The sequence below is a fragment of the Lepidothrix coronata genome, unplaced genomic scaffold, assembly GCF_001604755.1.
Source record: "Lepidothrix coronata isolate B3197 unplaced genomic scaffold, Lepidothrix_coronata-1.0 Scaffold396, whole genome shotgun sequence".
Classification (NCBI taxonomy): Eukaryota; Metazoa; Chordata; class Aves; order Passeriformes; family Pipridae; genus Lepidothrix; species Lepidothrix coronata.
The window spans coordinates 81,158-106,372 of NW_016690576.1; the positions used below are offsets into that span (position 1 = coordinate 81,158).

Sequence of the window (25,215 nt, forward strand, 5' to 3'; positions counted from 1 at the left end):
CACGGCTTCTGACGCTCGCCCGGGCTGGATCAGCAGCACAGCCTGGGGGGGAGGGACCCCGGGGGCAAAACTCCCAAAATCCCATGGCATCACCTGGGCAACTCCAAGCTCCTCAACCACGGTGGGGACAGTCCTGAGGAGCAGCTGAGGGAGCTGGGGGGGCTCAGCCTGGAGAAAAGGAGGCTCAGGGGGGACCTTCTTGCTCTCTGCAACTCCCTGACAGGAAAGGGAGTCGGGCTCTGCTCCCAGGGAACAAGGGACAGGAAGAGAGGAAACGAGCTCAAGCGAGATTTAGGTTGGATATTAGGGAAAATTTCTTCCCCAGAATGTTTGTCCAGCCCTGGCACAGCTGCCCAGGGCAGAGGTGGAGTCCCCATCCCTGGAGGGGATTTAAAAGCCGTGTGGATGTGGCACTTGGGGACATGGTCAGTGGTGGCCTTGGCAGTGCTGGGGGATGGTTGGACTCCATGACCTCAGGGGGCTTTTCCAACCTGAACAATTCCATGACTGCAGGACAAGGCTGCAGCCCAGGTCAGGAACTGCTGAAGAGGGAGATGGAAAAAAGGGACACGAGGGCTGACAGACCCCCAACACCACAAGGAGCTGCTGGAGGAGTGTGGAGAAGCAACACCATCCTCATGGGCAGGAGCTGCTGCCCTCCCCACCTCGGCTTCTGGCCGCTGTCAGATGACACAGGAATGGACATTTTCTCTATCTTACAAGCAAAATATTCCCATTAAAAGTATGACCCAAGCATCCCCTACCATAATTTAAGGAGAAAGCCACCTGATGCAGCAGCTCCATGCCATCACACACCACCACATTTTTTTTTCCACAAATCATTGGTTTATTAGAAAGGTTTTTTTTTCCCTCATTTTACAGCATATATATATATTTATATATATATCTTATGTGACAAAGTTAAATACAGTCTGTTTATGCTCGTTAAGTAATGACAGGTTAATTATTTTTAGCGCTATCCTGGAAGTCCGAAAACAACCCCGGGATGGGGTCGGGCCCTACAAAGCTCAGCTCTGACAGTAACACTGAATTGTTGGGTATTTACAGGAAATTGAGTCCCTTTTTGTGACCCCTGTGTCACTCTGACCTGCTCCAATTTCTCGTTTACACAGTGAGGAGGCTCAGGGGGGTTTGAACCTTTGACTCCACGCTCCAGGAGGGGTCAGGGAAGAGGATGAGGATGGAGAAGGGGACAGGGGTGCCACTGCATCCCCTCGGTGCCTGCTCTGAAATCCCACCCTACAGAGCCTCCCTGAGGTGCCCCAACCACCGTGACACGAGGGGACCCGCACCTGCAGTGTCCATGTCAGCAAACCATCCCCTGGGATGGGACAGGGAAGCTCCCACAGGGAAGAACTGGGAAACCCCTCGTGGAATAAGTCAGGCAGCCCCAGCTCAGTGTGACCCCGTGTGTGGGATGGGAACAGTCCCAAGGCTCTCCTGCACCAGGAGCCTGTGCACATCACTGCTTCAAACAGGGGGAAAGGAAAAGGAAAGGGGGGGAAAAAAAAGGGATATCTATACTCTGGGAGACACTCTGAACTCCTGCTGCTCCCCACTGCTCCAGTGCCCATTCCTATGGCAGGGAGGAGAGCAGCACCTGCTGGAGTCACCACTGCCCCCACCCCCTCACTGTGCCCAAGTCTCACCTGTTGTGGTTTTTTTTTTTTCTTCTGCAAAATTCTAAATGAAGATTTTTTATTTTTTTTTTACATTTTATAGTACATAAAAACTTCAAAAATACATGAGCTTGATAAAATATACATGCTTAGTTCGTTCTGCATCTAGCTGAAACTATAAATTGAACCTTTACAAGTGTCTTGGGTCACCTACAGCAAACATATTTACACAGAAGCCACCAGAACAAGTACCACTAAGAACTGGCTGTAAAAAATATTATTGCGATATACTACAAATGTAACCTTTGATAGGAGCTACAAAAAGCAGCATCTTTGTTTACAGAGTTCAGTGCAATTCTTTACATTAAAAAAAAAATAATCCTATAAATTAATAAGGAAACAACCATCAGTGTTACAGAGGAAAGAACACGCTTCGCACCCCCGGCCGCGCTCCTCGTCCTCTGTATTGCTTCAATTCCTAACGGGATTTTCCTTTTCTCTCCCATCCCAGTGCCTTTCTCCCAACACCACAGAAGATGGAAGTCAGAGTGATTTCTTCCCCCCCACCACCCCCTTCCAGGAGAAGAGTGGTCAAAGCCCAGACTGGCATTCCCAACCCCAACGAGCAGCTCTCTCCAGTCCGGGATATGCAGGCGCGGTCCTGGCGCAGGAGAACACGGATGCAGGATGGAGAAGGATGGGAGCTCCGGGCACACACACAGCTCCTTCTCTTTTCAGTAAGATCTTACTTCCACCTTTGCTGCTCACACCAAGGAAAAACCCACATGTGCAGTGAGTAAGGCCTGAAAACTGAGGCCTCCTCGCCGGGATCCGCAGCCGACAGCTCCCGAATGTTCCATCGCCAATTACACACCGGGTTCAATCATGCTGACTATTTTAATTAGATGACCTCATTAAAAGGATTTTGAGAGACCTATTAGTGTGGATGAGACCTCATTTATTATATACAAGGCGGCAGAAGGAAGATGACCAGGTGTAAGAACCCAGGGGGGGAAAAAAAAAGCCTTTCCAAGTGTCTCGCTGGTCTGCAGGTGAAATGGTTCTTGGAACGGTGCCGCTGCGTGCACGGAAGTGTGGGAGCGAGACATCCCTGGGAGTGGATATGGACAACGCTGCCGCCCAGCCCTTGAGCCTCCGGCTTCTTCGGCTGCTCAAGAGTGACAGGAAATGCTCAGGCCTCACCCGCCCGCTGGATCAGCTCCAACCCCTTCCCAAAACTCTGAGGTTCCTTCGTTCTGTCCTTCATGTGCCGTGGCTGGGTGGGTGCTGCAAGTCCTGTCCTGAGAAAATGGGGTGCAGCAGGGGGTGGAGGTGCAAGGCCGTGGCGGCGGCGGCGGCTGCGGGCCTCGGGGCCAGGAGGGTCGGGTAGAGAGCGTGCGGGACCGGGTGGAACGTGAAGGGGCCCGGGTGGATGGCTGAGGCCGGAATGATGTGGATGGGGTGGCTGGCCAGGAAGGTGGCGGGGTGCCCTGGAATAATCGAGTGGGTCAGGTGGGATAAGGAGATGGGCGTCAGGTGGGGCTGGGGGATGTGGTGGACCTGAGCGAGGGGCTGCGGGTGGGGGTGCGGGTGGATGCCGATGGCGGCGGCGGCGGCGGCGGCGTGGTGCTGCAGGATGGCGTGCTGCACCGTGGTGATGGACGTGGCCGAGGCCGCCGCCGGCTGCTGGATGTGGATGGGCTGGAGCGCGGGCGCTGCCGGCGCCAGGGCCGCTGAGGCGGGGAAGGCCTTGACCTGCTTGGCCAGGAGCTGCTGCTGGATGTGCTGCTGGGCCGCCTGCTGCAGCTTGCTGTACTTCTCCATCTCCTCGGGGGTGAAGGTGATGGGCTGGCTCTCCAGCGGGGCCAGAGAGGAATCTTCTGCCCCTTCCCGATCCCCTTCCATGCTCGGCTCGCCGCTCTGAGGCACATAGCCAGGAAAGTGCTCGACGTCTGGAACTAAGGGCATCATACTGGTTTCCACTGGGACCTGCTGGCTGCCCCCATCCATGGGTTCCAGCCCATCACCATCGTTCGGATCCGAGAGGAAGTTGTGTGACATGACCAGATCTCCGGAGCCAAAGCACTCGGGGAGCGACGGCGCTTCCAGGGGAATCGACGGCATCTCCACGGCAGGTTCGTCGCGTTTCGGCTCGTCCAGAGGTTTGTCCTGAATGACCATCACCACATCTTCCAGGAGAGACTGCCCGGCCAGCTGACCCTCCTCCATGCCTTGGGAACCGTCCTCAGCATCCGACAGCTCTTGCTCCTCACCCCTCTCCAAGCCAGACTCCTCGTATCGTTTGGAGTTCGGTTTCCGCACCGTTGGCAGCTTCCCGATTAACGGGAGAACCGGTTTGTTGCCTAAGGAAGGAGGAAGTTTTGGGCCAAAGTAGCCCTGGGGAGGATCTTTGAGCTTTATGCCCACCTTGTTTGCCCCCGCCAGCACCTCGTCAGGCACACAGGGCTTCTTCTCAACCTTCCTGGACTGAATCTTTTCCAAAAGCAGCTTTGCAGTGACAGAGTTTCTCTCCTCAGGACTGCAGTCCCCTTCCGAGGCCCGCCCCGTGCCAGAGCTGCTGCTGTTCTGGGAGAGAGAGCCAGATCCTTTCAGATCCTCTCCTTTGCCCTCCTCTTTCTTCAGCAGCGATCCTTCACCTCGGCCTGTCCGGAAATAGTGTGGGGATTGGGAGCGATAGATCTTGGACCTGATGAAGTCCCTCCTGCCAGACCTTCTCTCCTCGGGGCTCTCGTGGCCCCGTGAGCCCTTCCGTGACAGGGACCTCTGCGAGTGGCTCCGGGTGCTGCGGCTCCGGTCCCGGCTGTAGCTGCGGCTCCGCTTCCAGCTCCGACCCGTCACACTCCGGCTCCTCCTCTTGCTCCGACTGCGGCTGCAGCTGCTGCTGCGGGTCCTGCCCCGGCTCCTCGATCTTGACCTGCCCCGAGGGTGGGTTCGGCTCCTGCTCCGGCTCCTGGACCTGCTCCTGCTCGAGCTGTAGTCATCCTCCGACGAGGAGTATTTGCGCCGCTTCGAGCGGTGGTTCGAGCTGTTGTAGTCGGAGTCATCCTCCGAGTCCTGGGAGCGCTTGGAGTGGCAGCGGGAGCGGTCGCTGTAGTCGCTGTAGCTGTCGTCGGAGTAGCTCCTGCGGCGGCTGTACCGGCTGTGCTCCGAGGAGGCGTCGGAGCTGCTGGAGTAGGACCTGTGGGAGGAGTGCCCGCGGCCCGAGCGGGAGCGGCTGCGGGAGTGCTCGCTGCCGGAGTCGTAGTCGTCGCTGTACTGGGACGGGGATTTCTGCCGGCAGTGCTTCCCGTGGGAGCCCTCGTCGCTGTCGTAGTCGCCGCTGCTCTGCCGGCTCCGGCGGCCGGGCCGGCCCTGGGACGCAGCCGGGCAGCGCCTCCTCGCAGCAGGGACCTGCTGCAGCTCAGCCTTGTGTTTCTTGCTGCCGTGCTCTTGGCAGGAGTTACCCCCGTCCTCTTTTTTACCGCTGCTTCCCTCCTCGGCAGACAGGGATTTCCTCTGGGACTCCTGGGAGCACCGCTTTTTCTTCTGGAAGTGGCTGCAGTCTTCTGACAGTTCGGGTTTCAGCACCCGGTCTGACTCCGTCGAAAGGGAGGATTTGCCTTTTTTGTGCCTGTGCCTTTTCCGCTTCTTGGGTTTCTCTTCCCCCAGCTCAGCTTTCCGGCCCTTCTCCTCAGCTTCCTCCTTGTGTCTGCGTTTGTGTCTGCTGGACTTTTTGTGCTTCTTTTTCTTTTTGTGTTTATGGGACCTCCCCGATTTACTCTTCCCCGTTATGCTCTTACTGCTGTCCTCCCCCTCCCCCTTACCGACGCTGCCCGGGCCGCACTCCTGCTTGCTCTGGGATTTGTTCTCTGTTTTCACAGCAGAACTGTTGCCTACGCTTTCACCCTCCTTGGCTTTGCTCACCTCACCAGACTCTGTGCTCTGAGTGTTGTCTTTACAAAGTCCCCCCGGATCCTTGGATTTCTCTGCCCCTTTCCCTTTGGCATCTTTGTTGCGGGAGAGCTTGAAGTCGAAGTACAGGGGGTTACAGCTGTAGGACACAGAGGGCTCAGCTTTGGTGAATATGAGCAGCTCTGAAGGCCACTGCAGTGTTGTGCTCTCATCTTTACTCAGAACTGGGAAAAAAGGTCCTGTCGGGTGCTTTGGTCCCTCAGAGCCATCTCTGCAGCCCGAGGCAGGTGGAGCAGCTTCTTTAGCAGTGTCTGGCTCAGGGGGTTTGCTCTCTGGAAGGTGTTTGCTCTCCTCTGTACTTTCATTCTCCTGGATGTCTTTTGGCTCTGTTTTGCCCTGCTGGGATGTGGTTTCAGTAGTACTCTGCTCCTTCTGCTGCGCCGTGCTCTCAGTGGCTTTCTCCGTGTGCTTCCCGGGTTTGGGTTTGGGGGAAGTCCCCTTTTTCACTTCATTTGTGTTTTTTTTGTTCACATTTTCAGCTTCCATTTGTTCGGTTGACTTCATGAAAAGCAGGAATTGAAAATTGGGCTTCACTTTACAGTGGGCTGGGGGGATGTAGTGGTAGTACTCTGGTTCCACGGCCGTTGGTCCATCTTCTCTCCTCATCTTCTTCAGTTTCGATAAGGTGCTGGCCAGGGACCCGCTGTCCTTGTCGTGCTGGTCATCGTCCTCTTTGCCATCAGAATTGTTGGTGCCTTCTCCCTCCCCAGACTTCTGCAGGCTGCCAGCCTCTGAAGACCCCCTCTCATCCCCTTTTGCCCCATCTGAAGAGCTGGACTCTTCTACATGGTCCTTGAAAACAGAAGCGATGGTCTCCAGCTTGACTGGAGTCTTCTTTGCGAAGGAAAACGACACCCCGATCTTCTGCAGCGGAGTCCCCAGAGAGCTCTTGATGCCAAAGCTGATGGCCTGCGCTGCCTGGGAGGGCGCCTGGCTTGGCATCACACCCTGTCCAGTGTTCAGGAAGCCTCTGTCCATAGTCATCTCTGCAGCCTGGCCAGAGCTTGTCTGGACGAAGGAGCCGCTGTTGGCCGCGGAATCGTCGTCGTCTCCACCTTCCTCATCCACGGCCACAGTGGTGGTTCTGAACATGGGCCCACTTCCAGGAGCACTGTGGGAACAGGGGAGAGAGAGAAAACAGCTCACTGGTGTCCATGGACCTCTGGAGTGGGATTGATGCCTCAGCTGAGACAGTCCTACACAGTTCAAGTGCTCTTGTACCCACACACGCGCAAAAAATAACATTATACAGCCACTTGGAACTTTTAATAATATTAAATAACTGAAGAAAACATATTGATGGATAAAGCACTTTGGGGATGCTCTGGATTATCAGTTTAGTGAATTCATTCCTACCAAAACTGCAGCATGAGCCTAAATGTTAGCATGAAGCTTCACCATCAGAATGTGCACAGGATTCTGGAGCAGGAGTGCCAGCACAGCACAGGGCTGCAGCCCCCCTCGTGCTCCAAGGGTGCTCCAAGGGTGCTCCAAGGGTGCTTGGGACCACCCAAACTCACCACTCAGGCTGCCTCCTCTGCTCAGCCAGCTCGTGCAGGCGCCGAAGGGCCTTTTCCTGCTTCCTCTCGTCCTTCCGTGACCTCGAAGAGACATTGCGAGCAAATTCCCTTTGCTTGAGATCTTTCAACCTCTGAGGCAAAAGAAAGGAGGGACAGATCAGATCAAAGCTGTTTGTGCTTTCGTCCAAGAGCATCTCGTTGCTGTAGCACTGGAAATTACGGTGTCAAACCCCTCCCCAGGGACATTTATTGAGCCAGGATGGAGCGAGAGCATCTTAGCTCAACAAACCCAACGGAGCACAGAGCCATCCTCCCAGCAGCTAAAGGAAAACACAACCACTGATCACTTTTGGCTAAGACTTCACATCTGTGTACATCCCTTTCCAAACAACGTTACTGGTTATCTTTAGCACGGACAACAAAGCTGACTTCAAAGCAACAAGCAAGTTCTGGAAGGAAAAGGGGGGAAAAAAAGGAGGATTGTTTATTTGCTGCTCTTGCAGGGTGCTTGACAAACAGTGCATGACACGAGCCTGAGGAGCACGGGCCAAAGGACAGGAGGGATTAGCTGGTGCCAGAGTTACCTAGGAATGACATCTGACAAAAGCAATGTACCAATTACATTGGAGAAGGAGCCAAAAACCCCATGCAAATGATTCTGTAAGCAAATCAAGGATACGACATACACCACAACCAGTTACTTGCTTTCCTGACAGTAGTTCTGAGATGCTCTCTCAAGAAACAAACTACTCTAAATGCAGGAGGGTCTCTTGGGGTTGAGTACTTTGGGGGGCAGAAGCACCGAGTTCCCCAGAAATCTTATCATGAGGGAATAAACACAATGCCAAGGAATTTCAAACACCCTGACATCACTGAGGAAGTCTAGGTAGCCAATTTTAATAGAAAATAAACAGCCAAGACTTCAGAACATTTTGGAAAGTCCGTGTCTCGGAGCACTAGGAGAAGAGGCTGCTGGTTTTCCTTGGAATATATGTGGATATTCACAGCACTTTTTTAGGGTGCTCTACAGAAGTTGAAGTAACAGAAAGCAGCAAAGACAGACCTCTACCATCCTGAAGGGACTCACTGTTCTTTTTTAGTGCACAATTCAAAACCCTTTCAAAAGGCTCAATTCCAGAATGCATCCTGTACTCAGCTTTTGAAAGAAGTTTCATGTTTTTCAGGCATTTCATGCAGGGCCTGAGAGACTGATGGGACTCGGAGCAGGAGTCACTTTGGAACAGTTCTCGTACAGGATGTACATAGCACTGGTGAATTCTAAATACTTCTGGCTGGCTGACTCTGCCTCCTTCCTGGAGCAGAGTCAGCCTGCCACACACAGGAACAGTGGATCTGGAAACCAACCCAAAGCTCAAATTAGAGGAATTAAGCTGGCCCAATGTAAAGAGAACATTGCTTTGTGAAAAAAGGGAAAACTGGACGAGACAGAGGATTCTCTTACCTAATTGTATTTACTAAATGTGGTTGAGGTGCTACCAAAATCAGAGGGGAAGACACACAAAGAAGATACAGCTACAGACACCAGTAGAAAGAAACTCACTCTTGTGATCTGGGCTCCAAAATTAGAAGGGTTTGCTTTCAATACATCAGCTGAAAACGTCACATCACAAAGAAAAAAAGAAAGTAAAAATATAACAAGAGTGGAAGAGAGGAAAAAGAATAAAAAAATACAAGCAAGCACTACTAGAGAGCTGTGGGTGTGTGGTGCCAGCTACTCTACAGAGCAGGAGAGGAGCCAGCAGAGCTACAGGACCAGGATGGGGGTCTGGAGAGGGGGGACACGGACACGGACACGCACGGACACAGCAATGATCCCACCTGGAACAGCAGAGCTACTTTCACCAGGACAAGTAAAGGGCTCAAGGGTTTTGTGGTGTATGTTAAACGTTGAAGAGTAAATTTTTTTTCCAAGAGGGAGGAAAAAAAAAAAAAACAAAACAACAACTAGATGGGACTAAAGCAACGCCATCGGCTTTTTCAGGCTGATTTCGAAAGCGTGTCTGAAATGCTCCGGGAAGTTACAGCCACCAACAGCTGACAAAACTATTTAATGGGGGCTGGTGCCAAGTCTCGAGATCACTCACCCATTTGGAAAAAAATATGACCCAGCTATTTAGACCAGACATGAACTGTGACCTTTTCCTTTCAAGAGGAAGGTGTGATGGTGCACCCAGAACCCCCTCCAACCCCGATCACCTCCAGGGACACAAAGTGGGCTCAGAGTTGTTGGGAATAATGTAGCTGCCCCTGAGCTCTCCTGCCTTCACTACATGGCAATTTGAATGCAAACAGAATTAAATGCCCTTTTTTAAATGCTGACCTTTGTGTGTCTTTGCAGCCCCAACCTCCCACTCTCAGCACTTAAAAACTAAAGATGTGAAGCAAATGAACCACTGTAACCCCACAATATCCACCACAGCAACCTCCAGCTGCACCCAAACCTGTGCCCTTCAGGGTGACAAACCACTGACTGTGGTGTTGAGGCTGCTGAGAATCTGCTACTCCTCAAACTGGGGAAAAGTTGGTCTGGCTTTACACAGGACTAAGAGATCTCAAGGCTGAGTTTCTTTTTGTCACACAGGAGCCAGAAGGAAGAAGGGTCTTGCTGGGGGAAGTACAGGGTAGAAAAGCTCCACAAATGCACCATGCCAGCTCCTTGGGAATGTAAAATATGGAATGTAACACAGTTCAGCTTATTTGACTGCCCTAAAACAATGCACCCATCATTGGAAATGACTCCTCGAGTTTGCAAGAGACCTGCCTGGACTGCATTATCTTCCATAAATGCACCCTGGGGTAGGGAAAAGGGGGACAACATGAGCCCAGACTGCTCATCCGTAAAAACAACTCAATAATGGAACTCTGAAAATAGCCAGAACTTCTCCTGACTGGGGAGAAGCAATTCCAGGCCTGAAGTACAATTTTCCAGCGTGAAGGGAGCACATGGAGCACTGAAATGCTTCTCATACACTCCAGGCCTCAGCCTTCCCAGAAAGTCATCTGAACTAAACTGAGACTTAAGCCAGGCTTACATTAAAGAAATTTCCACCTAATCCCAAGGCAAGGGTTCATTATTCCAATCCTCCAAAACCTCTAAATTCTTTTCTGGATTGCACCATGTGTTTGAGTGTGAGGGAGGCTGGACAGCCACAGAACTGCCCCTTCCCCCAGCACAGCAGAGAAATTTCAACAAGGATTTAACACAGCCACTCCATCATCCTTGGGCAGCTTCTCCCTTCCAAAAGGAGCCCTGGGAAACCACCTTCTTAGGGTGAATCCTGCCTTTTTAAAGTCTTCTCATAGTGCTGAGCAAGACTATGATTTTTTCAACAGGATTAGAGCCACCAACCTGTATTAAATCAAACACAAGCTTCATGCTGCTATAGGATTTCAAAATTAGGAGGCATTTTTTGCTCCACAGGCAGTGTGTTTCCTGAGGAAGCAGTAACGTATTTTCAAGCTGTCAGATGATAACAACAATCAAGCCAAGGAATATTACTCTGCTGGTTTATTGCTTCAGCTGTCAGAAGGGCCACACCAGTGAGTGAGTGACCAGCACATTAGGACACAAATCACCAGCACTTATATGAAGTTTCTCCAGATTTCCACACTCTGGAAGCAGCACTTCACTACCTCCAGCCTTCCTGTGTTTTATTAATAGCTGCCACCCCCCTCAGCTTTGTAACAAAGAAGAGTATTTTAAGTTTTCAGCCTTGTTTCTAACAAAATCATCATCTCTACATTTCTCCAGGAGTGCAAACGGAGCTCCTGAAGAGCAGGTTTGTTATCAAATCTGCAGCTATGTCCAGACTCCAGCACAAAGAGGCCACAGTGATGGATTATCTCCCGATCCCTGCGTGGCTCAGGAGGGGCCAAATTGGCAAAATCCACCATCACCTTACAATTCCCTGCAAATCAGCTTAAACCAGCTGCCCTGCAGCATCTCTGAAAAGCTCCAGAGCCCAGCCAGGCACAGCAAAATGGGGAAACAAAGGGGGGGGAGCAGGAACTATTCTAACAGGAAAGCCACAGAATCATCACAGAATGTCCTGAGCTGGAAGGGACCCCCAAGGATCATCGAGTCCAACTCCTGGCCCTGCACAGGACACCCCAAAATCATACCCTGTGCCTGAGAGCGTTGTCCCAACACTCCCTGAAAGGCTTGGGGCCATGAAACCACTCAGCACACCCCAGATTTGGCTGGTGAGGTGGTCTCAGGTGAGACCTCCCCAGTACCCAGCTGGGGTGTGGAGCTTCACAGGTTCAGAACCAGCAGGAAAAGGATCTTCTCAGTTGAGGTGACAGAGCCCTGCAGTACCACTGAACTGAGGCCCTCTGGGAGACATTCCTGGGCTAAAACTGCAGAGCAGAAGGAGATCATGTTATTCTCACAATACAAAAGCCCCTTGACAGACCTGAAGATCAGAGACTTTCATGCCAAACCTCAAACTGAGGGGATGGTGAGACCTGATCCACATACAGGGCTCAAGGCAGGACTCCTGTGGCATCAGAGCCAACTCCTCCCCTGCTACTGTTCTCAAATCTGCAAATCTCCATTAAATAAAATAATAGTAATAATAATAGTACTAGTAGTAATAATAATAGTAATAATAATAATAATAATAATAATAATAATAATAATAATAATAATAATGTACTTCTCATTCCATGCCAGCAGATGTCTGGCTTTCTGAACTTTTGATGTCTGCTTGATTCTTTGCCACAACAGCTTCTGGGAGTTAATGACACCATCAGCTAAACACAAGCTCCAAGGATGGCAACCTTTATTGTTTTATCCAAGTGAGAACACAAGCCTGGCCTATCTTTGGTATTTGGTAATCAACATTCTTTGCATGCTCATTAATGAAGTGAAAAGGAGCAGAGAGGAAATGGCCTGCAAATGCTGCTTTATTGCATCTTAATTTCCTCTCTGACACCACATTTTCCACTTAGGAAAAAATATGATAATGTGACAGAGATGGCCCAGTGACCCCAGCTCTGCCCTGCAGGAGGTTGGCAACCCTTGGAATCACACTGGAATCACACTCCAGGCCTGGTATGCTGAGGGCTGGTTTTACTGAACATTCTCCATGTCTAAGAGCTCCTCTCCAAATGTGTCTGTCATCAGCAAATGAGCAGCTGAACAACCAGAACCGGGTTAAGAAAAATATCACAAAATGATTTGAGTTGGAAGGGACCTTAAAAAACATCCAGTGCCACCCCCTGCCATGGGCAGGGACACCTTCCACCAGCCCAGGCTGCTCCAAGCCCCGTCCAACCTGGCCTTGGGCACTTCCAGGGGTCCAGGGGCAGCCACAGCTTCTCTGGGCACCCTGTGCCAGGGCCTCCCCACCCTCACAGGGAACAATTTCTTCCTAACATCTATCTAATCTAAACCTACTCCCTCCCAGCTTAAATCCATTCCCCCTTGGCCTGTCACTCCAGGCCCTTGTCCAAAGTCCCTCTCCAGCTCTTTTGCAGCCCCTTAAAAGTCAATTAGTGGGATTTCTTGAGGATAAAGCACTTCTGAGGTAGAAGAATCTCCCATGTAACACCAAGTACCTCAGAGATTCTCTCCTCAGCCTTCTCCATTTAAGCTGTGCTTGGAGGCCCAAGTTTTTGGAAAGCACAAGTCCATGTCTCCCCAAACCAGGAGACTCAGGCTCCGGATTTAAGAGTCTTCATCAACCCCAGCAGTGACTGTGTTGGTAATTCTATTGTGCTTTAACAGATCCCTCCCTCTCAGCATTAGAAGCAAAGATGCAGATAATTAGGGCACAAAGAGAACTGCAGATCTGTAGTTTCAGTTCTTAGCTCCACCCTGTTTTCCCAAAGAACTTCTTTATGGAAATACATTCCCTTTGTCCTTTAACAGAGAGAATCTATGCAGAATTAATCATCTACACATCCAAAACAACACACATTTCAGGGGGGGAAAAAGCTACATAAAAGCCTTCATTTCAGTCCTGGTTACATTCTCCCAGGGAACCTGGCAGAGGTTCACACAGGAACACGTTTGTTTTTCACAGGGGAATGTTTTGATTCTGCTGGGTCAGTGACTCAGTAAACAGCTGAACCCCTCAGCAGGGGCACGAGCAGGAAAGGAGTGCCTGGGTGTGAGATTCTGTAAGTTCTTGGCTTGTTAAAAAACCCTCACAGTAAAGGCTGACTGGAAATGGTTCAGAACTGACACCTCAGGTAATTCCAACTGTAACACCTTCTGCAGGCTGCTCCAAGTGCTGGGCCCTGCACATCCAGGTTTATTGGACAGGAATACACACACTGGGTACAGCCCCAGCTAAGGGCACCCACCCTCATCTTCACACAAACCTAAGGGGGAGTTTCTATCTTGATGTCAAAACCCCAAATGGAACTAAGGGCCCACTTGGATGTAATGCCCTAAGGGCACATTCCCACCGAGCCCAGAGTGCTCCAGGACTGTGGGAGCTCCCAAGGATCAGGATAGAAAAGCAGTACAAAAATCACAGAATCACAGACTGTCTGGGGTTGGAAAAGACCTCAAAGCCCATCTAGTCCCACCCTCTGCCATGGGCAGGGACACCTTCCATGCCCTCTCCAACCTGGCCTTGGACACTTCCAGGGATATACACTGGGTCCATATTCACCACCCAAGCTCCTCTCTAGCTGCAAAAGTTTTCTTTCAACATTTTCCACCTTTTTTCTGTACACTTTTATTAATTATTACTCTCTTGACAACTGTGATGGACACCATCCGAGGCAGGACCCTTCATAACCTACCAGGCCTTTAGATCAAGATCTTACAGCTAAAAAAACCACCATTAAAGACATCAGCAGCTTTCCAGGGTACAAGAAGTTATGAGATCCATGGTTAAAGACTTTTCCAGTTGCTCACTGAAGGATCTGTGAGGGAACTGAGCTTATTGTCCCTCCTGCAGTGCCATCTGCACCCACTCCAGTTGCTTTTAGTCCTCTGACTTCCCCCAAGAGGGACCAGAGGGTGACCAGAAGGTTACAGGTCTTTAAAACAGCTGCACTTCTCCTCTCAACTATCAACCTAATAAAAAAAAAAAAAAAGCTAGGGAACAACATTGCACACCTCCAGCAGGATGGATTAAAATACAGCAACTGAAACAGGTTTGTGAGAATAAATGGAAGGTCGTTTTCCCAGGTAAGGAAATTCTGCCTTTTGGATAGAAACTTGGTGTTGAGGTTGATTCAGATGGAGCCAAATGCTCTAAAAAACCAGGACAGCCAGGAAATGATAGAATAAACCTCCCCTTTAATTGTTTGGTGTTGGCACAATTTTGGTGGGTCCAAAATTTATCCGGTTGGGATCAATACACTTACCTATCATCCCTGTTTGGCAATAATCTTGAGTTCCTTCCTGGAATACAAGACAGTGTCTTTATAACTGGGGAGTAGAAAGGGATCTGAGGATGGAACATCTATTTACAGGGACAGCCTGTGGCTCGCTGCACCACAGAGGGATAAGCAAACACTTCAACGTCAGGGGATGTGGAACTAAAAATACTTAAAAGCAAAAATGATCCTGGGGAAATCAAGCCAAGAAAAAGGGAAAAACAGCTCTGTTGCCTCAAAAGTTACCACTGAGAAGACAAAATACTGCAGATAACGTTATACCAAGCCAGGTTGCTGGAACTATCTAAGATACTGTAGCAGCTCATCTTTCCAAGAAAGCCAACTGAGTGGCCTACTTTGAAGAAAACTTTCTGGTTTTCCTCAAAAACTTTGTGCTCTCCTTTCTGTAACCTTGCCTTCTTGTCCAAAAAGGCAAAATGTGAAACATCAACGTGCAACATATCAAAAGTACAGCTTTTTTTTTTTTTTTTAATTAAACTACCTTAAAATTTAGACTGGACACAGCAGTGAGATGATGTTACTTATGCAAATTCACCCTCATTATGTCTCTGGAGTTTCAAGTTCACTCCCTGAACACAGACCCAACAGGGTCACACACATTTCAGCCTGACACAAAGCTGGACAAGCAATTTTTTCCCTAAGCAAAGCATGATTGCTTCTTTGTCTAAATCCCTCTGTAAGTGGAAATTAATGCTGGGTGATGCAGCCACAGTTTGGAGGCTCATTTGCTCCAAAGCCTGCCTGAAGTGACTGCAACGGATGGAATTATCCAAGAACATAATTCCTTTCAAAATAATCAGCAACCCCTAAATTCTTCCTGCTGATGAGATGTCCCCACCCTGTGTGTCTACAAGACATTTTTCTCTCAGGTCACTCCTGCTGATCACTCTTTTATACTAAAAAGGGGTGGTTGCTTCCACAGGTTTGTTTCTTCCTTCACAGCATCTGCAGGTGCTAGAACAGCTCTGGGCCCTGCCAGGCTCACGTCAGTCCCCCGTTAGTCACCGAGGGTTTGAACAGGAGTTCACATAATTATGCTGCATCAGCACACTGAGAATGTGACACAAACAGGTCCTTCCACCTCCTAAATAAACGCAGGTCGTTGCACTCGAGTTTCAGCCAAGCTGATGGAAACCTTCAGGTGAAGTTCACAGCTCTCAGGTGTCAGGACTGTGCCAAAACAGCCCTTTGCCCAACACAAAGTGAATGAAGGCATTTCTGCTCTGAATTCCACTAAACCAAACTTGGTCACAGGAAACTGCCCTGACACGAGAATTCTTGCTAAGACTCCCTTACAGAATCCACTTGGAATACTATCACATCCTACATTTAATCCACACACAAAAAAATCATATTCTAATGCCACATTCCTGTTTTTAAGCTGTTCACTGCTATTTTGCAAGCTCTAGTACTCTGCAGCACATCCTCCACGAGGTATCAGCATTTTAATGATCGTGTTGTTAGAATTTATGACTAGGAACATCAAAACCCTCCTCTGAGCCATTCCAGCTCTGGGTGAGCCCAACACCGCTGTCTGCTGTGCAGTTACATCTCATTTAGCAGCTTAAGTGGTCAAACAGACCAGGCTAACACATGAACTTTTTATTATTTACTGTGCAGTGTGAAATACCCTGTGAACACATCCCTACCTTGGGAACAAAGCCAGCTCCACACAGACTCTGAATCCGCCTTCTCCTGAGGGTTACAGGATTTGGGAAGTGCTCCTCTGACACAGCCCATTATTTCCTGGTCTGTTTTCAGTAACTCAACAGAACACAGACTGAAGCACTAAAATACTCACACATGGTGTATCATCACTCCCCAAAGCTGTGCTGTGCTAAAAGTGAACTGGGAGCCATCCATATCCACATGTTCTATTCCCAGTTTAACAGCAGCCCATTCCTGCCCCTGGGTCTCTCAGAACTGGGGCTCCTTGATGCCAGTCGTGGACTGGGGTTTGGGGTTTCTCTGTTGGTTTGGATTTTTAAATGCATGGTGGGCATAAAAATCTTACCCAGCAACACAAAACACCTATTCCTGGAGCTATAAGGAAAACAGATACACCAGGGAAATTCCAAGTATTAACCACAGACAAGACCACCACGATGAACATCAGACTGGTGAACTGTGCTATCAGCACTTGGTTACCTGTTTGTGAGCGTGGTCATAAGAGTTTATGTGGTTGTCAAACTCCTGATGCTTCTGATACTGCTTGTCACAGAGTTCACAGTAGAAGTTTGCTCTGAGGTCTTCCAAAGCCTTGGCAATGGCCTTTTCTTTATCAACATAATCCTAAAATATTAACAAAAAATGCTTCTGTTAAACATCCTGTAAAACAGACTGGAAGATGAGGAGTTAGTCCTTCAAGGAAAAAGTGTTTCAGAAAAACTTAAGAGTATACTGATGGTTATATTTATTACAGAATCAATCAGACTGGAAAAGACTTCCCAAGATCGAGTCCAATCTGTGCCCGATCCCCACCTTGTCCCCCAGCACTCAGTGCCATGTCCAGTCCTTCCTTGGACACCTCCAGGGATGGGGACTCCAGACCTCCCTGGGCAGCCCCTTCCAGTGCCTGACTACCCTTTCCAGGAAAAAATTCCTCCTGATGTCCAACCTGACCCTCCCCTGGCACAGTTTGAGGCCATTCTCTCTCCTCCTGTCCCTTGTTCCCTGGGAGCAGAGCCCGACCCCCCCCAGCTCCCCCTCCTGTCAGGGGGTTGCAGAGCCAGAAGGTCCCCCCTGAGCCTCCTTTTCTCCAGGCTGAGCCCCCCAGCTCCCTCAGCTGCTCCTGCTGCTCCAGCCCCTTCCCCAACTCTATTCCCTTCCCTGGACACACTCAACATCTTTCTTGTCGTGAGGGGCCCAAAACTGAACCAAGGATTTGAGGTTCTTTTCCAGCTTTCCAGCCACTCTTCCCTCACCCTGGAGCGCTCCATGGGGTTGTTGTTACCCAAGAGCAGGACCTGGTGCTTGGCCTTGTTGAGCCCAGCTTATCAAGCTGAGCAGTCTTTGCAAATTCACAGGTGTGATTCCAGAACTTTGCAACGCCACCGACTGCATTTCTTACACAGAATATCACCTTGTCAGAGCACAGGTATCACTAAAACAGACTTAAAACAAGGCCTCCAGCGCTGACAGGGGAAGGCAGCTCTGCCTCAGGAGAGCCTGTGGGATTGTCTGTGCTCCAAGGAGAGGTTCAAAGCCTTGAGCTCACCCCCAAACGCACCGGCAGCGTGTGAGATGCACAAACACACACCAAACCAAGGAGGATTCCTGCCTTTGGAACAGAACTTCAAATGCTGGTGCTTCCTCCATTTTGAGTGCTAACAGCTGCCTGCTTGATCTTGGTTTGTGTGCCTGAATTCAGGAGGGAGGAATGCAGCTCCAGCTGGGAATCACTGCTCAGACACCAAGGAGCCCAACCCACCCCAGTAGATTCCCTGTCAGTGAAACCTTCCCAGGAGCAACATCAGGCTGAGCCCAGACACAGGGATCACACTGGGCACAGGGAGCTGCACTTCATGAACAGGGGGAAGGAGACCACCTTGAAGGCTGCAGACAGGATTTGTTTCCTTATAATTCAGCGCCTTTATAGGTGGAAAACCAAACCTGCAGGCAGAGGTGGTGTCTGGATTGGCAACAGTCACATCCTGCCCTCTTTAGCTACAGGTTTTGGGTGGGCAAAAGCTCTGGGACTCTGGGGCAATCCCAGTCCCTCAGGTGGCTGTAGTGGCTGGAAATGCAGGTGCTGGAAGGAGCCTGTGCTGCTCCCCAGCCCTGTCCCCAGGGCACAGCCCCAGCTCAGACACACCTGAGCCCCAGACACAGCAACCTGGGGGCAAAGCAGCCCCTCCCCTGGCCAGGCTGGCTCAATTACAGCCCCACCAGCAGAATTAATAAAACATCACCACTCTGCACAAGCACTGGGGAAGGTTTACTCTGAGGAGGTGCTTCTTACTCAAAACCAGCTGCAAATGCTACATCCCAAAGCCCATTGCAGCAGCACATCCCAAATAGCCACTTCCCACAGGCAATTCAACTGGAATAAAGAGAACTATACAGAAAAAATAGCCTAACATTAGAGAAAAAGCACTGAAGGGTTTAAGTGTTTCCATCTTCAATACAAACTTCTCATAGGAAGCTTCCTTGCCCAGCAAGAGGAAGCAGCAAACATTTAAGAGAGATAAACTGTGCAAGATTTTTTTTTTTCTTTTTCAGTTCGGATCTTGTTCAAGGCAATATGTTTTATCTCCCAGTTACCACATCAAAACTGCATTAAAAGAACACTACTGAGCATGTTTTATATGATGCAAAATTTATGTTAAAAACTTCAGCACCTGAGGAGGGGGAAAAAAAACATCTGAAAATTTCCTGTGCTAATGTTTGGGGTTGTTTTCAATTTAAAGCACTGTTCACCTCCTAAATAAAAGAGATGTATTGCAACTTCCTGCTTCCATCTATTACCAGATGCCCTTGTTAAGAAGAAAAAAGAGGAAAAAAAAAATCAACAAATCTGGAGGTTTGAGCCTGAAGCAGGTCCCCAGGAAGACAAGAAAGGAAAACAGAGCAGCGTGAGATCCACAGAACATCGAGGTTTAACGTTCCTCTGAATCCCAGAACAAGCTTCCTGCACCATGGGTAGGTTTTTTTGAGCAAGCATCCCGTGGCTGAACAATGAAACTCAGCCATTTGAACGATCAGAATCTATACAAAAGGAGGGAATTAAAGAACATTCACGGTTTGCTTCTTGGCTGCAGAGTTATCCCGAATTCCTTTGAGGCTCCCTGAATGGCTAATCAGGATGCACAGTTACATAATGGCCTCCTGTGGAGCAATGCAAAAATAAGGACTGCAGAGATTTTGCACAGATTAATATCAAAATGCAAGGGGTAAGGATGAAGCACGATAATAAAAACCCACTGGAGCTGGGAGAGGCTGCTGCTGCTGCTCCAGAGCTCCTGGAATATGCCCAGGCTGGATAAGGGCAGGAAGAGAAAAAGAGTCTCAGAGCAACACAAATTCAGCTGCATTTGAAAAGAGAATTGCAAACCCCAAGAACTTCAGAATCCTCAAATAGTTTGGATTGGAATGGACTTTAAAACCAAGGACCTTAAAAGCATCCACTTCCACCCTCTACTATGGGCAGGGACACCTTCCACTAGCCCAGGTTGACCCAAGCCCTGCCCAACTTGACCTTGAACAATTCCAGGCACAGGGAATTCACAGCCCTTATGGGCACCCAAAAACCTGCAGTTCACTGACTGAGCAAGTCAAGGGCTCAAAAAAAAAAAAAAAAGAAGAAATGAGGCTATAAATTTTTGTAGCTGAACAAACTGCCTGCAGAATTAACTGTTCAGCTGGGGAAATGGAATTCTAGATTTGCCAAGGTTATGTTTAATTTTAATGGAATTGAAACTACTCTTCCGTTATTTCTCAAAGAAATAAAATTTATGCAACTCTGACACTCTATTTGGATGTCTCAGGCTCTTCCTCAACCCTGGTACTTCCCCAGTCTCAGGACAACTGAAGGTTTTCCTAAAACTTGATGGGCTGGGAAGAGGACGAGTGGATTAAAGGACCAGCAAAGACCAGGTCCCCACAGAGAACCTGGTTACAGCTAATCCAAGAATGCTCCAGCACGTCACACTCACCCCCAACACCACAGCTCATTTTTATCAGCTTCTAGCTTACAAAATAACCCCTCAGGTTCTGTAAACCCCATGGAAATACAGAATCATTATTTTTTTTTTTTAATGTTGGCAGAGCAATTCTTCCAAAGAACTACAACCCATTGATTTCTCCAAGCTGGAGCCGTTTCCTACCCTTCCAAATTAAGCAGGATTTATGCAATAATGCCCTACTCACAAGACAACACCTCCTCCCTCCCAGCCCCTCTGCAGGTTTTGCACCAACAACGTGGCAGGTCCACTAGAAAAATCTGGCAGCCCTGGGCACAGGGAAGGAAATGTCCTGCTCACCATAAAACCGTTTTTTTTCCAGAACAGCAGCAAAGCACACAGAGAAAAGCCCTGCTGGTGTCCTGGAGCTCTTCAGCAGCTAAACAAACACCAAGGTTAATGCCAGGAAGTGAATAACCAGTTTGTTAAAATACAAATCATCTCAACAATGACAGAACCCAAACCCACTTAATTCCTGCCACCATCACTGCAGCCTAAGGAGAAGAAATCAGAACAAATCTTTTCCCAGCCAGCCCACGGACACTCTGATGTTGATGCCCCCCTTTCTGTACCTTGTATTTCTGCCTCAGCTCCTCGGTGTCTTCCTTCTCCACCTCCAGCACTCGCCTCCGCTCTGTGGCATCCTCGGCATAGTCAAGCTTTTTTTTTAAAAAAAAAAAAAAAAAAGAGAGAAGAGATGCAATTTGTCCCATAAATACTTTGCACTCCCACTGCCAGAATGCACAGCTTAAAAATCATGAGGTTTGAAACAGAACCTCTGAGTGTTGTGCTTCGTTTTCTCTGTGCAAAATGGGTCATTAATGCACGAGAGGTGGAGGGTCCTGTCCATGCCAACGGCAACCTCAGCTTTGGGGGGGGGAGAAAATCACAGAGCTCAGGGATTTTGGGAATCACAGACCCCAGAACTCAGGTCCTCGTGGATAAACAGAGAGGAGAAGCATTTGAGAAGTGTTTTTTTGAGGAGAAGTGTTTTCTTACTGTGTCGATTTACGAGCAAGTTGTTCTGTTGTCTTTGATGCCAAATTCTCACTCTGAAATCTTTTCATTTTGCCTTCCCCACCCGTTCCCAAGAGCCATGCAGGGCTGAGGGGGCAGGGGGAGGTGACCTTACCTCCATCTCCATGCGGCCCATGCCCATGACATCATACTTGACGACGATAGGGATGGGATCCGTCCTCCCTGGAAGAGGAACACACAGAGGGGCGTCAGGAGCAGCCCGGCACCGCAGCTCGTGTACACATTGGGTTTGGGTGGTTAGAGATCTTGCCTTGGAGTGCAGAGACCAGAAAGCTACAGTGAACCAAACACGAGCCATTCTCACAGCTTACAGCCAAACCTGCACCCCCAGCACTCACAAAGGGCTTTGCTCAACAAGAACTGGCCACGTAAAATGTTCTTGTGGTTCACGTTCCCCCGTGTCCCTCACGGCTTCCACATGGGGCCAGACGTGCTCCTCACCTTCCCACAGGAGGGAAGAGGCTGTTAAACACATTTTGCTGCTCTAGCTCATGAATAATCACTTAGGACTTCCCTGTAAAGGGTGTGGAAGCCTCCCTCCCACCAGCTTTTGTCCCTCCCCAGGAGCAAGGAATGCCAAACTTCCTTCAGCCAGGTGGGTGACACCTGCCCCCCAGGAGATGCTCTGGCACTCCTGTGTCACCTGTAAGCTGTGAAAAGGACTAGTTGCGAAGAAAATTGACTTTGAACTAATCAAACTATGCTGGAGATTTTTTTTTTTATTTTTCTTTAAAAAAAAAAAAAACAACATATCTTTAATCCACTCATAACCAGCCAAACAAAGCAAAATGGGGCAGACAAGCACTTTACTACCACAGCTTTTTTTTTTATTATTATTATTTTAAATTATTATTATTATGTTTGATTTTTACATCACAACTGGCACTGTTGGTTGTGATGTAACCCACTGAACAAAGTACTTACCTTCTCCCGTGCATACCTTGAGTGAAAAAACAGAATGTTTACTTCCCTTATTATTGCTCTTGTTTGGTGTAAACAACTGTTTTGTTATACACACATACACAGGTATTATACCTTTGGGCTAAAAGATCCACAGGTGCCAAAAAGATTCCATGTGCAAAAGGTCCAAGTCTTTAAAAATGCCTCGGAAAACCCGGATAGGTGGGAACACTTTGCCAGCATCAGCTCTAATTCCTGCCAAAGCCACAGCCCCAGAGGGGCTTTTGAACCTTAAAGTACAGAGGCATGGTTTTTATTCAGAAATAAATCAAATAAATCCACTTAATTAGTTGCTCTATGGATTTGTTGATACGCCCAGGAATTTGACAGGCAGGTATCCATCAGGTCCAAAATCAGCGACCACGTTCACCCAAAATCCTTTGGATTGAGCCTTGTTTTGGGTATCAAGGTTTGACAGGGTTTCTCTCATGCCCAATGGTATAATACAGTAAGCAGTGACTGCAATTTTTAGCAAAAGGACCAAATCAAAGACAGGTTATAAAAATGACTTCCTAAGTGCAATATCACTTTCATAACGTCTCAGCCAGGGATTTACTGGTAAGTGGTGAACCCAAATGGAATGGCTGGCACCAGGTGCCAACAATTTATTATTTAAATTGTTTTTCGAGCTTTTTTTGGTTTGGTTTTTTTTTTTGTTGTTGTTTGTTTCTTTGTTTCTCCAGCAATGGACATCTTTGGATGCAGCCTCATTGCCCTGGTAAACCCCTGTACACAAACAATGCATCAGTACTTTTGCCTTCTAAGGCAGTCAAAGTTTTTTGGTGTTTTTTTTTTTTGTTTTTTGTTTTTAATTCAAAAATCTATTTGGAAATTGCAGTAGCAAGTGCTAGTGCCCATCGTGTTGGGGGGGGAGAAAAAAAAATCAAGTTTGGACAGTATTAGAAATTTATGTTTAAACTGATTTTGGCAGTTCTAACACAAACAGAAACATCCCTTCTTAGCAATACCCTTTAATGAACAAGGATCAGACAAGTGTGCATAAAGAAAGGAAAGGAAAGGAAAATGAAAGACCAAGCAGAAGGATGATGGCTACAACAGAGAAAGTAAGCCTAACATTGGTGCACTGATGACAAAAGGAGTAATTCAGTCTGAAAATAAAAAATTACCACTGCTAAGTTTACCATCACCACAACAAGTCCAGGATCATAACGCTGTAAAAAAGAAACACCATTTGTTAGGCAGAAACCATGAGGGGCAGAAAATAGGCCGTTTGGCAGGGAGGATGGGTTAAAAAAAAAATTCAAAACAACAGGAGGCTTCTTGCTCACCCCTCCACCCCACGACCGTGCTCTGCCCCGCGGAACCAGGAGCGGGAACTCGGAGCGGCTCCTTTTGGGTGTTTTGGGACAGGCCAAGCTCCTGGTGACCAGAGGGGCACGAGGCACATGGAATCAGGCAGTTTAAAAAGGAAACAAACCGGGATCTTAAGGAATTGCAAACGTTCTGTGCCCAAAGGAGCTCCGGTTGCAGGTGAGAGGAGGATATTCCGTGCGAAAAGTGGTGCCTTTGTTTTTAACTGAGTCATCCTTTCCTTACAAATGAGACACCACGGGGTGACATCCAGGGGACAAGTGCCACGTCCAAACATGGCACAGCAGCAGTGCCAACCCCACACTGACCCCCCGGACCTGGCACAGCTCTGTGTCCAAGGAAAGCCACGGTGGAAGAGGGACAGGGACATGCTCAGGGCCACCTCTCACCCTGCTGGCTGCCAGAGGGAACAGGGACAGCAGCCAAAGGGGGAAATGGGACTTTTTCCTTTAGCTCTTTAAGTTCTCCTTTGAAAGAACTTCCTCAAGAAAATTTATCCTACTGCTGGGCATGCCAACAGGGTCTTTCCCAGCACGTAAATGTGGCTCTGGGACGTCAGGGGCCTCCCAGGTTTGGGGCTCCTGCTGACTTTGGTACATCAACACACTCTGAAGGGAAAATAAGCTTTCAAGAAAGGCCCAGAATTCCCACATTTCCTGCCACACCACAGGGCTGCAAGCAATGCCACATGGACACCTAATCCCCCACGGGATAAATCCTGCAGAACACACAGTTGTGTCCCAGCCCCCTGCACCCCAAAACATTGATCTTCTTTCTGGAGCAGGTCACAAACTCCTTCACAGACTGGTCACTCTGCACAGACCCCAAACCAGAGAGGGTTATTGCATAAAACACTTCCACACACAGGGAAAACCTCTGTGGAAAGGACAGAGCAGGAACCTCCAGAGGGATGAGAAAAACAAACAGCTCACACAAGAGTCGCACCTCGGAAAATCCAATCTCAAAGTAAATTAGGTTTGTAATGATTCCCTGAATTCAGAAATGAAATGAGACTCCCAAACTGACCAGCTGTGTCTCCTTTTGCTTTCCTCTTCCCCAGGAAAAGGGGAAACCTTCCTCCCAGCTTGTGAAAAATTGCTCAGTCCCAAACAGACCCCAAAACAACCCCCTTCCCAGAGCCCCGCAGGGGCAGGGAGCACCCGCCCAGGCAGGCATCTCAAAATTCCCACCTTTTTAATTCCACAAAGTGATTGGATATGAGCAAATACTTCACCCTCAGTGCTGTAAATTAATACATCTTGGGAAAAGAGTTAATCCTAACGCTGCAGGGATGTGGTGTCAGACACAAGTCCCACTGCACACGGAGGACTGTGGGTTCAGGGCCACGCTCTGGCTCTGGACATGGGCTGGATGCTGCTCTTTGGAATGGGAATGCTGGACCTGCCATCTGAGACCACCCAGAAACACCAGCACTGTCAACACCAGCATACATTTCATCTTGGTTTTAAACAGTCAAAACAGAAGAGAGTTTTCACTGACAATCTGCAGATTCAGGAGAACTCCCCCCTCCAGCAGCAGCATCACAGGGAACAGAATTCTAGAAATGTTTGGGTTGGAAGGGACCTTAAAAACCACCCAGTCCCACCCCCTGCCATAGGCAGGGACACCTTCCACTAGATCAGGTTGCTCCAAGCCCCATTCAGCCTGGCCTTGGACACTTCCAGGGAT

General features: G+C 48.9%; 1 protein-coding gene across 6 annotated transcripts in view; it reads right to left on the minus strand.

The window, feature by feature from the left end:
* Window positions 1-1,715: 1,715 nt before the first annotated feature.
* GPATCH8 (G-patch domain containing 8) overlaps window positions 1,716-25,215 on the minus strand; it is a 54,571-nt gene continuing 31,071 nt past the window's right edge. For 3 of the 6 annotated variants that reach the window (XM_017839296.1, XM_017839297.1, XM_017839300.1), the window contains 5 exons: window positions 21,329-21,396; window positions 20,769-20,855; window positions 16,664-16,807; window positions 7,133-7,263; window positions 1,716-6,723 (listed from right to left, as the gene is read on the minus strand). In XM_017839296.1, coding sequence (XP_017694785.1) covers window positions 2,904-6,723; window positions 7,133-7,263; window positions 16,664-16,807; window positions 20,769-20,855; window positions 21,329-21,396 — 4,250 coding nt within the window. In that variant the 3' untranslated portion in view covers window positions 1,716-2,903. Of the gene's footprint in view, window positions 6,724-7,132; window positions 7,264-8,693; window positions 8,744-14,482; window positions 14,508-16,663; window positions 16,808-20,768; window positions 20,856-21,328; window positions 21,397-23,321; window positions 23,367-25,215 lie in introns of those variants that run through there. The other 3 variants (XM_017839298.1, XM_017839299.1, XM_017839301.1) reach the window with 2 other exon arrangements.